We start from the raw sequence: 14199 nt of genomic DNA on the forward strand, positions 1-14199 counted from the left end.
CGAATCAGAGCACAGGCACACACAGCGGGCGAATGTGGTGATGGGAATATATACCAGGCCTCACTGTCAGTGCGGAGCCTGATACGGGCTCGATCCTACAAACTGTGAGATTATGGCCCGAGCTAAAATCCAGAGTCAGATGCCTGACTAAGCCAACCAGGCGCCCCCATTCATTTATTTTAAATTCCAGGTAACAGACAATGTAGCATTGGTTTCAGGAGTAGAATTCAGTTTATCCCTTACACACAACACACAGTGCTCGTCCCAACAAGGGCCCTCCTTAATGTCCATCATCCATCTAGCCCATCCCCCGTCTGCCTCCCTCCATCAAATCATCTGCGGAAAACAAGGATAAGGAAGAACCTCCAGAAGTTGGAGGACCGGAGATCGTGCGCATGGTAGGTGGGAAATATAGCACGTTGCTCACCAACATCAATACCCCACTTACTGTGAAATGTCATGAAATTTAAGTAAGAGCAGTAAAGGGGTTCGGGTCACCAATTCTGATATGTGTATGTGTGTGTGGGGGGGTGGTTTCCCCACACCCCTGAGCCATTTTCCAACACCAGCTGAGTGTCCTACGATTCAACTCAATTCTGATTTCACCACCTGGAGTCAGCATCAGATCCCACAGGTCGAAGGGTTCAGTCCTACCAGATGAACCCCTCCTTCCTTCAGATGCCAATCGCAAGCCCAGGTTGTCACCTGGCCACCTATAAATCAGAGGTTCCCACGACCCCTTCCTTGGGTTCTGTTAATTTGCTAGAGTCGCTCTCAAAACTCAGGAAACTGGTTTATTGACTAGACTACAAATCTAGTACAAAGGATGTTAAAGAATACAAGTCATCAGTCAGATGAAGAGAGGCATAGGTCAAGGTCCTGAGCAAAGAAGTTTCTGTCCTCGTGAATTTGGGGCCCCGCACAGGGGCACATGGATATATTCTCATTCCCTAACCTGGAAACACTCTGAACCCCGTTCTTCTGAGTTTTTATGGAGGTTTCATTACACAGGCACAATTGATTAACGCATTGACCATTGGTGACTCAAACAATCTCCAGGAACTCTCCCCTCCTGAGAGGTCATGGGGATTGAACGTTCCAGAGAGGTCATGGGGATTGAACGTTCCAAGTGTCTAATCACACGGCTGGTTCCCCTGTTCTTGTTTCCGGCCACCTAGCCCCAATCCTCAGGTATTTTCCAAAACTCACCTCGTTAACATAAATACAGCTGTGGTTGAAAGGGGCTCGTTATGATTACTGAGACAGTCATCTCACCCTTTGGCTCTGATGCCCAAGGACAAGAGACCAGGTATTACTTTAATATTGCAAAAGATGTCTCCATTGCTCTAACTGCTCAAGGATTTGGAGGATTTGGGGAGCTGTGAGCCAGGAAGCCTGGAGGAAGACCAAATACGTATGAGAAATGAACTTGGGTGATCTCAGTGACCAAATATGTTCGTTCAAATCACAGTATTGCAACCAGTTACCAGCGTCACCAGCAAGACCCCAAAACCTGACTTTTGCCACCCACCTGCATGTGCCCACCAACCTTTGTCCCACATTTCCCTTAAGCTCTTCTCTCCAGCTCATCTTTTGACTCAGGCAAGAGACTGGCTGGGGATCGCATCTGGGGGTGGTGGAAATCCAAACTATCCCTCAAGCAGTGACGACTGCCCTCGTGAGGAGCCCCAGACCAGTTTGAGCTCAACAGCCAACTCAAACCTGCACAGATGGACCGCGCAGGGACACATGGAAAGAACTTTACCTCCTTTTAATGCTAAAATTTCCGCCCAAGGAGGAACACACGCCTCATTAACAAACAGGCGTGTTTTCCTTAGGTGCATTCACGACCTTATGCACGCCTCTACATACAGGGACAAGGATCCCCTTTCTAAATGTTCATCCTAATCCTACATAAAAGGACCCCATTCACCCTCCCTTGGGGCGGAGGCGTGGTTTTGCAAGTTATTCCCTGAGATGGCCTTATTTGTTGCAAATAAAGTTCCCTTTGTGTGACACCTCCACCCGGTGTCGTTTCTATGTGTGACTTACCAGGGAGCAAACGCATGCTAATTGCGTGACAATAGTAACATATTTTTCACCAGTGAAGTTCAGCTGCCCAGGTGCTCTCCACAAGCAACATTTGATTCAACCAAAGCTGGTATTACGCCAGGTAAAACAGGGGCAAGTGAATTAAAGGTAAATGCAAAGCAACAAGGAAAATGATAGTCTGTGGAATCTTAACAGGGGAGGGAGGAAAGAAAGAAGAGCCAGGGCAGTCTCAGGGCAGGAGCCCCTGAGAACGATATAAACACCCGCAGGTATAGAGTGTAGGACTTTATAAACTGAGAAATTTTTGGATTAGGGTGCCAGGGAGAATGAGCTGGAAAGATAAGTGATAAAAACAATAGCTCTTTAGAAGATACAATGGAAGTAGCCCACTTCTAAATGAAACAAAACACAGCAAATACATGGGAATAGGAAATGGGCATTTTCCGTATGGAGAAGATTTTAAACCTCTGTGAAACACCTAAAAGCATTTCCTTTTAAATCCCACTTTGGATAGACAGGCTCCGTCTATCCAAACGGATATCTTAGTTGTAAACTATCTTAGTTGTAAAAACTAAGGATGTTTCTTCTCCTTAAATTTCTATGAATACAAATAAGAAATCGATAAAAGCACCATTAATTGTTAAATGTGCGAATAACTAGAAAAACTCCAAAGAAGAAGAATGGTGGGGGGTGGGATCAGCATATAGTAGTATCACAGAGTAACGATGCAAGATGTTTTTCTTATTTAATAGATGACATAGGGGCAGAAGGTTTTCCCTCTTCTAAGTTCTTTGGTTGGCCTAATAATTGATATAAAATTGATATGAAACAGGTAAATGGGAGGGAAAAAAAGTTTAACAACATACATACCTCCTGTATGCATCGGAGAAACACCCAGGAAAACTAAGTACTCCCCCCAAATAAATGAAGCCATCATCTCAAATACCTTTTTCAGCCTAAGACAGAAGAATATGTGGGGGAGGGGGGGGATAGTGGGAGGTGACCATGAAAAGCACAGCCAATAAGGCTAAGGATGTGATGCAGATCTGATGAGACTTTAAACAGAGTGAGTCATTCCCCTCTTCCTGGTACAGTGAGGGAGACACCCTTACAAATGGACTTTTCCCTTATAAATGCAAATGTCTTTTACAAAAGGGCAAATTCTACTCAGTTTCCACCTACGTGTGCTGTTAAAAATAACCAGTTTTTTTTTTTTAATTTTTTTTTTCAACGTTTATTTATTTTTGGGACAGAGAGAGACAGAGCATGAACAGGGGAGGGGCAGAGAGAGAGGGAGACACAGAATCGGAAGCAGGCTCCAGGCTCTGAGCCATCAGCCCAGAGCCCGACGCGGGGCTCGAACTCCCGGACCGCGAGATCGTGACCTGGCTGAAGTCGGACGCTTAACCGACTGCGCCACCCAGGCGCCCCAAAAATAACCAGTTTTAAATAATCCCTTGGGGTGCCTGAGTGGTTCAGTTGCTTAAGCATAGACCTCAGGTCATGATCTCAAAACTCTGGGTTTGAGCCTCGCGTCGGGCTCTGGGCTGACGGCTCGGAGCCTGGAGCCTGCTTCAGGTTCTGTGTCTGCCTCTGTCTCTGCCCCTCCCCCGCTCACATTCTGTCTCTCTCTCAAAAATAAATAAACATTAAAAAAATTTTTTTAATAATCCCCATACCCGAGAGACATTTTGGGATGGCAAATTTTGCTCCCCCTTTAATGGTGTTGAGACAATGCCTAGTTATCGGGAATAATAAAAGGTATATCTGATTTAAGAAATATTTCTAAATTTGTTTCTTAAAACCAATTAAATTCCAGATGAATCAAATACTGAAACATAAAAAGTATAAATGAAAATAGGGATACTTAAAAAAACAATCTTGTAGTCAGGGAGGCCCTGATCCACACATAAATATAATACTAATAAAATTTGAAACCCGTAAGCTCAGTAAAAATGATAAATGGAAGAAAACGATCTACAACATGTATGATAGAAGGCATATTTCCCTATTATAGAACTCATTATAAGAAAATGACAATACGATACAAAAAACTGAGCAAGATACGTCAATGGACGTTCACAGCCAAGGAAGTACACATGACTAACGGGCATATGAAAAGATACTCAGCCTCATTCATAATTAGAGAAATAAAAATTCAAAGAAAAAAATAAAACGGCATTTTTACCTATCATCTTGCCAAACGCTGAAGAAAAATTGGTCAATGCCCACAGTTGATGGAAATGTGGGTAAGAAAGCATTCTCAGTTCCGCCAAATGTATACAAATGTCCTACCTTGGCTTCAGTTTAGCAATAGTTATTAAGTCCTTAAATGCACATATCACTGACCAAAGAATTTCACTTTCAGGAGGGTAGCCTGTAGATATGCTCCCAGAAGTGCACAATTATATATGAAGAGTGATTCTCTAGAATATGCCTAAAAACCCACAAACAGCTGAACTATCCATTGATATAGGATAGGTTAAATAAATTACACTATGTTCTTATTCTACAATTCGCAGTTGTTCAAATGAATGCGATAAATCTTCATATACTGATTTGTAAAAGCATCTCAAATGTATTGTTATACGAAAAAGCAAGTTTATAACAGTACACAGAATACAGTCCATTTGTATTGCAAAAGCACATGCTCAGATAAATGTATAGAACATTTCTAAATTCCATTTAGTAGGTTTGGTTTTTGACGTGGCACAGGTTAGCAATTTAGAAACAACTTTCTATGTATATTAGACGAGCAAATGTGCAAATATATTGAGAATATGAACCAGGTTTCTTATTGCTGGAGACAGGAGTTATAAATATGGAAAGGGGCAACATCAGAATATACTCTGAGACAGTTTGAATTGCAGACACCGTCGTGAAATCATCGATTTTAAGATGCAGATGTTAATCCGCAGACACCAACACACATCCCACTTTCTAGTTGTTTTTCCCCACTGAGAGTCTAAGACTAATTACAAGCAATGACAATATCCAGATCTCGGTTTCTAATACCATCCGCCACCAAAGGGTATCAGAGCTCCCTGCAGAAATGACTGGTTCGAGGGCCAGCACCGGGGAAGTACGAGAGAAGTATGAGAGGGCTGGTGTGTAAAAAAGTTACGAATGGGGGCGCCTGGGTGGCGCAGTCGGTTAAGCGTCCGACTTCAGCCAGGTCATGATCTCGCGGTCCGTGAGTTCGAGCCCCGCGTCGGGCTCTGGGCTGATGGCTCGGAGCCTGGAGCCTGTTTCCGATTCTGTGTCTCCCTCTCTCTCTGCCCCTCCCCCGTTCATGCTCTGTCTCTCTCTGTCCCAAAAATAAATAAAAACGTTGAAAAAAAAAATTAAAAAAAAAAAGTTACGAATGGATAATGGAGACATGTCAGAGGAACAGGGGAGCCAGATGACAGCAGCTCCCACTGACCAATTCGGTGATGATGTAAACATCAAAATAACATTAGAGTATCTAACGTTACCAAATAGAATCTACACTACCGAAATCTAGTTTTATGTAAATAGATCCCTTCCTTACGTAGAATGCCAATCTACAGCAAGGATGATGGAGTTAGAAACGCAACAATGGATCCTAAAACTGGAGAGCGAGAATTTGATGAGAGACAAGGCATTCATCTCAACAGATCACCCTTCGAGAAAGAGAAAATACTGACTTTACAACAGAGAACTCTGGTGGAGACTGCGTTGAACGAGAGATTACAGGTCACGCCACTAATATCGGGACAAACTGACAACACGTGACTCCCAGTACGATGCACGGAGAACAACACAGCATCACTTTTTTTAGTGAATATAATTTATTGCCAAATTGGCATCCATACAATACCCGGTGCGCATCCCAACAAGTGCCCTCCTCCATGCCCATCACCCACTTTCCCCTCTCCCCCCCCACCCCATCAACCTTCCCCCCATCAACCCTCAGTTTGTTCTCAGTATCCAAGAGTCTCTTATGGTTTGCCTTCCTCCCTCTCTGTTTGTAACTATTTTTCCCCCTTCCTTTCCCCCATGGTCTTCTGTTAAGTTTCTCAAGTTCCACATATGAGTGAAAACATATGATATCTGTCTCTGAGTTATTTCATTCAGAATACCCTCCAGTTCCATCCAAGTTGCTGCAAATGGCATGATTTCATTCTTCCTCATTATACAGCGTCACTTTTGTGATATTCTTGTGGAAAACTCATCATCTGAATATAATCATGAAGATTAAACCAGAGGATAAAGAAAAAAGAGAAAATTCCAAAAGAATTGGAGGTGAATGTGAGGGAAAAACTAGAATTTCTACCCCTCCTCGGGTAAACCCAAACTAAGAGACATTTTGCAAAACACTTGGCCTGTAGTTTTCAAAAGTGTCAAGTCTGAGAAACACAAAGAAAACCAAGGTGCTGTTTCAGATAAAAGGCATTAAAGGAAGAGGCGGACAAAAAGCAATGGGTAATCTTGGATGGGACCCTAGGCTGCAAAGACGCTTAGCTGTAAAGGACATTATCGAGACAACCAGCATAATTTACAATGAGTTGCGGATTAGGTAACGCTATTACCGTATTTGATGCCATATATGCGCATGTATCTCTCTCTGGACATATACACCGATTCTCAGTAACTACACAGTGGTTATACAAGGGAATGCTCCCTGTCTTGCAGAGGACACACGAAAATATTTAAAATGCTGTGAGACAATGGCTTCAACATGCTCTCAAGTGATTTGGAAGAAAATTATAGAAGCAGAGGAGGAAGGAAAAAATTGATGAAGTGGGGCGAAATAGAAATAATTGGGTATCTGGATACAAGATGTTTAACAGTTTTTGTTCTGACAACTTTTCTGTCCGTTTGAAATTGTGTCTCCGAAAAAGGGTTTTATTTTTTTTTTATTTTTGTTTTTTTATATATGAAATTTATTGTCGAATTGGTTTCCATACAACACCCAGTGCTCATCCAAAAAGGTGCCCTCCTCAATACCCATCACCCACCCTCCCCTCCCTCCCTCCCCCCATCAACCCTCAGTTTGTTCTCCGTTTTTAAGAGTCTCTTATGCTTTGGCTCTCTCTCCCTCTCTAACCTCTTTTTTTTTCCCTTCCCCTCCCCAATGGGTTTCTGTTAAGTTTCTCAGGATCCACATAAGAGTGAAAACATATGGTATCTGTCTTTCTCTGTATGGCTTATTTCACTTAGCATCACACTCTCCAGTTCCATCCACGTTGCTACAAAAGGCCAGATTTCATTCTTTCTCATGGCCACGTAGTACTCCATTGTGTATATAAACCACAATTTCTTTATCCATTCATCAGTTGATGGACATTTAGGCTCTTTCCATAATTTGGCTACTATTGAGAGTGCTGCTGTAAACATTGGGGTACAAGTGCCCCTATGCATCAGCACTCCTGTATCTGAAAAAAGGTTTTCAAAAACATGACAAAATTATTTTCTTTACGGAGATCTGTGCGGGAAAGGGTTAGCTCGGGAGGCCTTGGGTTGCTCAAACCCTGGATATTCCCAAGAAAGGCTCATCTTGAGGACTGGCTGGTGGCCAGCTCCTGGGAAAGGAGTTCCGAGCCTCTGAATTACGCGGTTTGATAAGCGTTTTATATGTCGAGGCCTTGCGTTAAATCCCTGTCTGATGAGATAACTTATGTTAACAATGTGCTTTATGCTGAACCCCTGCTCTTGGTAACACAGGTGTTGTGTGACCACGTGACTGACCCCTAACAAAAACCCTTGACACCAAGATTCAGGTGAGATTCCCGGGATGATGTCACTTCACACTTATCATGCACTGGTGGTGGGAAATTCACACATGTCTGTGGGACTCGGTCGGGAGAGGACACTTCACAAGCTGAAGCTAATTCTCTCCGGGACTTTGCTCCAGCCCCTTCCCCCCCCTGTTGATTCACATGCACACCCTCCCACTGCGATAAACCATAACCATGACTACAACAGCTTTTCGGCATGATCCGACGGAATCATCTAGCTCCATGGTGGTCTTGAAGATGTCCGACAAAAGGTTAAAGACATTTAAATATATGGAGAGATAGCCTATATCAATTCACCCCTCATATTTGAATTCAATGCAGTTCCAAACCCGACCTAAAATGGAAAAGCAACTGTGCAACCACTTAAAAATAAAGAGGCATTGATCTCTCTGATAACTAAGATTTATTTTATTTTTCATTTTTTTCTTTTTTTTTTTTTAACGTTTATTTATTTTTGAGACAGAGAGAGACACAGCACGAATGGGGGAGGGTCAGAGAGAGAGGGAGACACAGAATCTGAAACAGGCTCCAGGCTCTGAGCTGTCAGCACAGAGCCCGATGCGGGGCTCAAACTCACAGACCACTAGATCATGACCTGAGCCGAAGTCGGACACGTAACTGACTGAGCCACCCAGGCGCCCCTAAGATTTATTTTAAAGTTATCACTGTTAAGACAGTGTAATCTTGGTACAGGGGGTCAAACTGACCAGCGGAGCTGGAGAGAGAGTCCCTGAACTAACCCACACGTACATACGATTGTGAAATATAGCAGAGAGAATTGTGGGCCAGTGGAGAAAGGAGGCTTTTCAAACAAAGGTGCTAGGGTAATTGGTTACCCATTTAAAAAAAGAAATCTCAGAAAATTATATACAGAAGATCATTTTTATAAAGCTCAGAAATAGATACAACACATTGCTTAAACCCATATATATGCAATAAAGGTATGAAATAAACGAAAATAAACACAAAATTAGAAAGGAGTCATGGCTGGGGGAAGGGGGTCAAGAGAAACGCGTGAGAACAGCCTAGGGTTGAGTGACGAGTTCCCAGATGTGATGCCCCACAATTTGCGTGCTTCAAACATAGCGTTAAGTATAAAGTGTATTAAAAGTGATAAATACATAGGGGCACCTGCGTGGCTTAGTCAGTCGAGCGTCCAACTTCGGCTCGGGTCATGATCCCACGGCTCGTGGGTTCAAGCCCCACGTCGGGCTCTGTGCTGACAGCTCGGAGCCTGCATCCTGCTTCCGATTCTGCGTCTCCCTCTCTCTCTGCCCCTCCCCTGCTCACGCTTGTGCTCTCTCTCTCAAGAATAAACATTAAAAAAGATTTAAAAAAAAAGATATGAATATAAGCCCTTCATTTTTGCTGAGTGTAGAAAACTCCACTTGGAAGAGTGCCATCAGGATCTGGCCACGGGACAGATAAGGGAATCTCTGTTAGGTTAATTAAACACAGAGGCCACGGGCTGGCTGGCTGGACCACCGTGGCGCCTCCAGAAACGAACCCAAATCTGAGCCTGTAAACGCCTCACAGTTACAAAATCAAAATACTAAGGATAACCAATCACAAAGGGCCAAGTAGGCTTCAAGCTGCAGCCACTGGATGCTCCCCGTGTTTCTACCTCTTCTCTAGAAAAGTCTCCCCGGGTTCCTGCTGGTTGGGCACTCCTAACCACTTCCCATTTGTCATTGCCAGACTTGATTTTTGCTCAAATAAGCTTCATGTTTTCAATACGTCGCGGTCTATCTTTTAACAATATAAAAGAGAAAAATAGAATAAGACACTCTCGGGAGAAAAAGTGCACGGAATTGGGGCAGGGAAAGCGGCGAGGAGCTGGGCTCAGGAGGCCCAGCGTGTCTGACTGTCTGCCTGGGTCCCTGAGGCTGAAATCCCGGCTCGCATTTGTTTGGATGCTTGCAGTGGGTCTCCTGGCCTTCTAGAAAGGTCCGTTGAGCTTTACTCTCCCACTTCTGAACCTCACAGGACAACAAATATAGTCATATTTGACTGTTTTGGTTCCAGAAAAGGAAAGGAAAAAAGAAAAGCAACAACAACAAAAAAAAAAAAACCCCAGCTTCTAATACCGAGCAGGGCTCTTGACTACAGGGAGAACTGTGCAGTTTCCTGGAATCCAAGCAGCGGCTCTTAGCTCAAGCTCACTGGGGCTTTGTAACCATGGTTTTTCAAGGCCCAACCGTATAAAAATAGAATATTTATTTAAAAAATGAAGCCTGACAAATAAGCCACTGCTGTCTCTACTCCCAAAGTGCCGCAGCACAGACCCAGGTGATGCGGGAAATGAGCCCCACACAAAACGAGGTCCCCGGCCGCTGGCTGTTGGCTTCCTTCCAGCCCCGGTGTGGCTTTCACGGGTGCCCAGGGGAGGGCACCCAGAAACCTCAAGAGATGGTCCTCAGAGAGCCTTTCTTGGTTAAAAGCTCCTCCTCCAGCTGGAGGGGATATCTAGTATCCAAGGAGCCCCTGTGACCTTCCTTCCCCTGCCATCCCTGGACTGGCCCTAGTGCGGGTGGAAGGACCACACTGTCTTTGCTTCATGACCTTGACTTGTGAATACTTGTGACCAATGGGCCACATCTCTGACCTCTACTTTCATTTTTCTGTTGAGCCACAGGTTTGCAGGAAGAAAAGTAAGTGAGATTTCAAAAAAGACTTCCACGGTTTACAAAGGGCCATGATTATCGTTAGAGGGTTAAATTAAACTAAAAAGGGTCCTGGTGTCTACGAATATCTGTCACTTTCAAAGATGCCTTGCTAACCCTAAGGAATCCTGGCTTCCCAGGATTAAAGCGTACCTTGGCCAATAAAGAACGGAGGCTGCCACTTATCAGCTATGATTCCTTGGCTACGTTCTATTAACAGATCATAATCCAGAGACACTGTTGACAAAGCTTCGTGGAGCAGGTTTAAGTTTCTTACCACGGTGCACACATCAATGCCAAACCACCTCCCTTGTCAAGAAATGGTCCGTGAGGGGCACCTGGGTGGCTCAGTCGGTGGAGTGTCCAAATTCGGCTCAGGTCATGAGCTCACAGTTTGTGGGTTCGAGCCCCACGTCGGGCTCTGTGCTGACAACTCGGAGCCTGGAGCCTGCTTCCGGTTCTGTGTCTCCCTCTCCCTCTCGCTCTCTGCCCCTCCCCTGCTGTGCTCTGTCTCTCTCTCTCAAAAATAAATAAACATTAAAAAAAAATTTTTTTTTTTAAGAAATGGTCTGTGAAACTGCACTGTTTTTTTGCAACCTCATGCCATTTTCTTTCGTAACATGCTTGCTCCAAGGGGTTCAAGGCGTAACTGTGTCAATCTCTTGTATCTTTTTGCAGATTTTCTTTATTAAAAATGGTGTGTTTCTGAGAAGTTGGTTAATGTTAAAAGTACTCGAAAAGCCTACCTTTGTTTTTTTACCCGATAGTAAACCATTTTGCGATGTGGGTGATTCGCTTTACTTCTGGCAAAAATGTACTTTTTAGGCAACTCCATCGTTTCCATTATCGAATTTATTTTTTTTATAGCCACTTGGTTACATAATTATATGTTGGTTGGTAATCGGGTAGAGCCTGTTGGACGAGCTGCACCACGGTGTATTTTCCAATTAAATGTTAGTAGTGTCATGCTTTCTCCTAGGCTTATAATCTCAGTGTTAAAATTTAGCCCAGTGCTGTAGCTCTTTGCTGATGTCACACGCACAGACAGCAGGGAAAAGGAGACGGTGTAAAAACATTTACTCCTCTTCTCTGAAGAAAACCTCACTGTGGTTTTCTTCACTCCAGCATTCTGCTTCCTCCCAGGCAATGTATCTGGTGGGGCAGGACCGGTAATGACTCTGCCAGCAGATATTACGCCCCAATTTCAGTGGCCACACGGTCCCTATTCTCAGAGACCATATGATCTCGCCCTGGTGGGGCAGGTCTACTTTGCAGTTTTGGGTAGCGGGAGGGACATTGGAGACAGGATCAGAAGCCATGGGCTCGGGCTGATAGGTGTCCCCGGGCAATTCCCGAAAGAGTTTCTGTATCTGAAGACAACCAGTATTCCTTGTTCTCCCCGTTCCACCGGATGGGAATGAAATGAAAGGATGTAAATGTCTTTGGTAATCACAAATCCACTGTAAGGTGCTTTCCAGACAAAAGAGCCAGTAAACAGCTCTGTGCTACCTACCTGTGGAAGGAAGCGGAAGCCAGAGGGGGAGGTGGGGTGGAGAAGAAAGGAAAGGGTTTCATAGGTGTCACGGGCTTTGGGTAGCTTTGAAAAATGAGTAGTGCCTCGGGAAGAGGCCCGGAGGGCAAAGGTTGAGGGGGACGGGACCCGCAGAGCTGCGGCGTGGGGAGGGGACCACGGTGGCAGGTGATCCAGCCAAACCCTAGCAGCTCTGCTGGTGGCCGCAGACCCTGGAGCTCGGCAGGACACCACTGAGCCAGGATGTATTCGATAATTGTCTGAATTCCAACAGAAATGCTTACACTGTTAAGTATCATGCTCATCTGAACAATTCTGTAACATCCCCATCGCTACACTCGGATCAAGATGATGAGACTGGTCTAAGAGATGCTAATTCCTTACCCAAGTGGGCACGTGTTAGAAGTAGGATATCTTTCCAGCAGTAAACTCGAAAAGCCACCTTCCTTCTCTTAGTGAGAAAATGACATTCTTCCACTCTCTGTTCCCCCAAGGAATAAACATGAACGTGCATATCAATAAGCAAAGCCCGAGGCAGATTAACCACAAGAACTTGCCCAGCCTAGCTGACAGAAGTCACGCGTCTAGGTCCCTTACATGGTTTTTTCTTTCTTAGATCCCACATACGATTTGATGAAGACAGAGAATCACACTTGGGTGAGTGAGTTTACTTTCCAGGGCTTCTCCAGCTTCCACGAGCACCAGCTCAGCCTGTTTGTCGTGTTCCTTGCACTGTATGTCGTAACCCTGGCCGGCAACGTCGTCATCGTGACCATCATTAGTGTGGATCGTCACCTCCACACGCCCATGTACTTCTTCCTGAGCATGCTGTCCGCTTCAGAGACCGTATATACACTCGTCATTATACCCAAAATGCTCTGTAACCTTGTAGGCCTGAGTCAGCCCATCTCCTTGGCTGGCTGTGCCACCCAGATGTTCTTCTTCATCACCTTGGCCATCAACAACTGCTTCCTGCTCACGGCGATGGGGTACGACCGCTACGTGGCCATCTGCAACCCCTTGAGGTACACGGTCATCATGAACAAGAGGGTGTGTGTGCAGTTGGTGGGGGGCGCCTGCGGCATCGGGCTGATCGTGGCGACGACGCAAGTGACATCTGTGTTCAGGTTGCCTTTCTGTGCTACGAAGGTGGCCCACTTCTTCTGTGACATCCGACCTGTAATGAAGCTCTCCTGTGTCGACACCTCGGTCAATGAGACCCTGACCGCGATCATCAGCGTGCTGGTGATCCTGGTCCCCATGGGCCTGGTCTTCATCTCCTACGTCCTCATCGTCTCCACCATCCTCAAGATCCCCTCCGCCCGGGGCCGGAAGAAGGCCTTTGCCACCTGCGCCTCTCACCTCACGGTGGTCGTCGTCCACTATGGCTGTGCCTCCGTCGCCTACCTCAAGCCCAAGTCGGAGAACACCAGGGATCAGGACCAGCTGATCTCGGTGACCTACACCGTCATCACCCCCCTGCTGAACCCGGTGGTGTATACCCTGAGGAACAAGGAGGTCAAGGATGCTCTGCTCCGGGCCGCTGGCAGGAAGCTTTCCTGACAAGATGGGCCCACTTCAATGGAGGGTCTTATAAGATTTGCTAGAGAGGGAAAGCAGAGAAGGGCCCACAGTCCCTAGAGTTAAAATTCTAGAACTTACTACAGCAGTGGGTGGGCCAGAGAGAACAAAGGCATTCCAGATTCAGTCACTGGAGAAAGGGACACATTTCCCTGGAGCGTGGACACGGACAGCATGGGACGTCAACACGGAAGGAACTTCTGGGGAGTGGATGTGCCATGTGGGCAGAATGAGATCAGGACAGAAGGAGTGATTAGCCTGGGGAGGCTGCTCCGGGACAGGGCTAACGTTTTAAATGTAATCTGTAATGTCCTTGTTTTGGACGTGGGGTTTCCCCTTCACCCACCTAGAGCTACACACATTTAAACCCAAGCTGAAGTAAATCCTTCCCTGGCAACTCAAGTTCCTTGCATCCTAAACACCATAACTAAGTGGATCTCAGAGATGGGAGCTTCCATAAAACTCACTAGGCTTGAATTCAGGATCTTTTCCGTAGAAGTTCCAGGTTGGCCAGATGGGAAAACGGCAACCTGTTCTCATGATCATGTCAGAGAAACATTTTTGGAAAGTGACTGAAATCCCTTGAAAGTGATGAACGCCGTAGCACCAA

The 14199-nt window shown here is 45.3% G+C and overlaps 1 protein-coding gene and 1 long non-coding RNA gene across 2 annotated transcripts in view; one reads left to right on the plus strand and one right to left on the minus strand.

Moving 5' to 3' along the window:
• LOC147572254 (uncharacterized) overlaps positions 1-14199 on the minus strand; it is a 171499-nt gene that overhangs the window by 76318 nt on the left and 80982 nt on the right. The window lies entirely within an intron of this gene.
• LOC112851652 (olfactory receptor 10J1-like) lies at positions 12642-13571 on the plus strand. Its single transcript, XM_025915137.2, has one exon. It carries the CDS (start codon positions 12642-12644, stop codon positions 13569-13571), a length of 930 nt encoding a protein of 309 aa, XP_025770922.2.

The sequence above is a fragment of the Puma concolor genome, chromosome E4 (genome assembly GCF_028749965.1).
Source record: "Puma concolor isolate L17-30 chromosome E4, mPumCon1.1.hap2, whole genome shotgun sequence".
NCBI lineage: Eukaryota > Metazoa > Chordata > Mammalia > Carnivora > Felidae > Puma > Puma concolor.

Coding starts and splice junctions, on each gene's coding strand:
- LOC112851652 (XM_025915137.2), top strand. CDS start 12,642: ATGAAGACAGAGAATCACACTTGGGTGAGTGAGTTTACTTTCCAGGGC.